This window comes from Charadrius vociferus, unplaced genomic scaffold (genome assembly GCF_000708025.1).
Source record: "Charadrius vociferus isolate BGI_N301 unplaced genomic scaffold, ASM70802v2 scaffold473, whole genome shotgun sequence".
Lineage (NCBI taxonomy): Eukaryota > Metazoa > Chordata > Aves > Charadriiformes > Charadriidae > Charadrius > Charadrius vociferus.
In genome coordinates, this window is record NW_009647444.1 from 1,362,060 (window position 1) to 1,364,004 (window position 1,945).

General features: G+C 43.8%; 1 protein-coding gene across 1 annotated transcript in view; it reads left to right on the forward strand.

Moving 5' to 3' along the window:
- The window catches only part of LOC104282586 (V-set and immunoglobulin domain-containing protein 4-like), a 6,604-nt gene extending 5,169 nt beyond the window's left edge, over window positions 1-1,435 (forward strand). The window contains exons 5-6 of the mRNA XM_009880690.1: window positions 352-373; window positions 1,222-1,435. Of these exons, the coding sequence (XP_009878992.1) occupies window positions 352-373; window positions 1,222-1,435 (236 nt within the window). The remainder of the gene's footprint in view (window positions 1-351; window positions 374-1,221) is intronic.
- Window positions 1,436-1,945: the final 510 nt, after the last annotated feature.

Sequence of the window (1,945 nt, forward strand, 5' to 3'; positions counted from 1 at the left end):
GGTCGGGCGGTAGAGGGCAGCTCTGGTCCGAGGGGATGGGGCGGGCGGGACGGCCACGACATCCCGGTCCCCATCACCATCACCACTCCCATCCCCAATCCCCATCACCTCCACCCCCCCATGACCACCACACCCTGTCACCTGCATCACCCCCATCCCTATCATCTCCATCATCCCCATCATGCCCATTATCCCCAGCCCCAGCTGGTCCCTTTTAGGGAGAGGCATGGTGGGAGGGTTGTTTCCAAAGGCGGCAATACCTGGGAGCCACTGTTTTGGTTTTTTTCTTTTCTGTTGCACATTAATCAGAAAATACATTGATGCACATCTTTGATTCTTCTTTTTTTCCAGAACCTCTCTATGAAGTTGCTTTGTGAGTACAGTTTTTCACCTGGGACATTGAGACTTTGAGGGCATCACACTGATATCTGTTTCCAAAAAGCCTCTGCATAGTGAAAAGCTAAAGCTTTCTTTGACTTGGAGGGGGAGGATCTGAATACCTTGGTAGTCCATTTAGCTAGCAGCATGAGGACATTAACATTTTAGTGCACGAGGTAGCAAGAGTCTGTTCTTTAAAATGTTAGAATGAGAGAAAGATATTTTGAGTCCTTTGCTCTGCCTTGTAGAAGCCATGAGAAAACTGTTCTCTGTAGTAAATTCCCACCGTTATTTCACAAAGCAAAGGACAGGAATTCTCAGCTCTTCCCTCAAGATAAGTTCCTTCTATACATACCTTTCTCTTTAAGGAACACATCCCAGTGCTTATCCAAGTATTATTTTGTGCAATTCCTATTTTCTTACAATTATATGAACATACCTTCTGCACTGTCCTAATCTCAACCTTTAATCCTTTCATACTACTTTCCTATTCAGAGACATACCTTAGCCACCTGTAGCCTCACATATTGCCGTTTTCCCCGGTTATTACTGGCAGTTACTTTCTGAAAGCTAGACTACCTGCTGGTAACTTTTTTGAGTATAATATGATAATAGCATGAGAGTTTACGGTACCAATGCTAACTGTTTATTGCTTTTTTTGGTGTGTGTAATTCTTCTAATGTTACTTCCTAGTGTCTTTCAGAGCCTCCCAGGCCCTCACTGATTTAATATTAATTTTGCTGTTCCACAGATTATGTGCTAGATCTGGTCTTTGACTAAGATGTAAATCAAATTACTTCTGATTTAGTTGTCCTTCTCAATGATATCTCTCTGTTGTTTCAGCCATAGCACTGCAGATATCACGAGGTTGGAGACTGATGTGGAAGTCCCTGTTAGGTATCTACAGAAGGAGACAAATTCTAAGACTGAAACATCCAATGACACTTTCACCATGAAAAACAACGGCCATGGCAGCATATGCATCAGGAAAAATCCTGAGTATGAGAACCTTATGAATGCAATGGAATCAGAATTTGAAATAGAAAAAAATTACTAGAGCACCAGCTTTTCCACATGAGCAGCGATGCAGAGCTGCAGATACTGAGTGGTAAACTTTACCAAAGGAAATTCTTCTTCTTTTCTGCCTTCTGCTCTGATAAATACACCAGTCTTGCTGCTTTCGTTGACCCAGGGGAACTGCATAACCCTCTAGGGCTTTGGCAAATCAGGGCCTGCCTGTTGGTGCAGAAACCTCAGTAGGGTATCCACCTACTTTTATAGAGCTAATAGTTTCTGAGCAGCCTGAAGGACTAAGGTGAGGAAGAGAGAATCTGAAGGAGTGGAAATACAGATGTCTGTAGCCTGCAAATCAAGGTGTAGCTGGCTGCAATGCTACCAGCCAGTAACATCAGCAAGGTGGACTCTTAAGTGCGTGTTCCCCTGTTAGGAGATCCCAGACTGCGAGGAGCCAGGGGTTGTGCTGGAAATGGACGTCCTCTGGCTTTTACAGCTCAACAAATACTTATTGTACATCCTGCTTGTCCTTGAGTCTTGTTTGTTAGAGCAT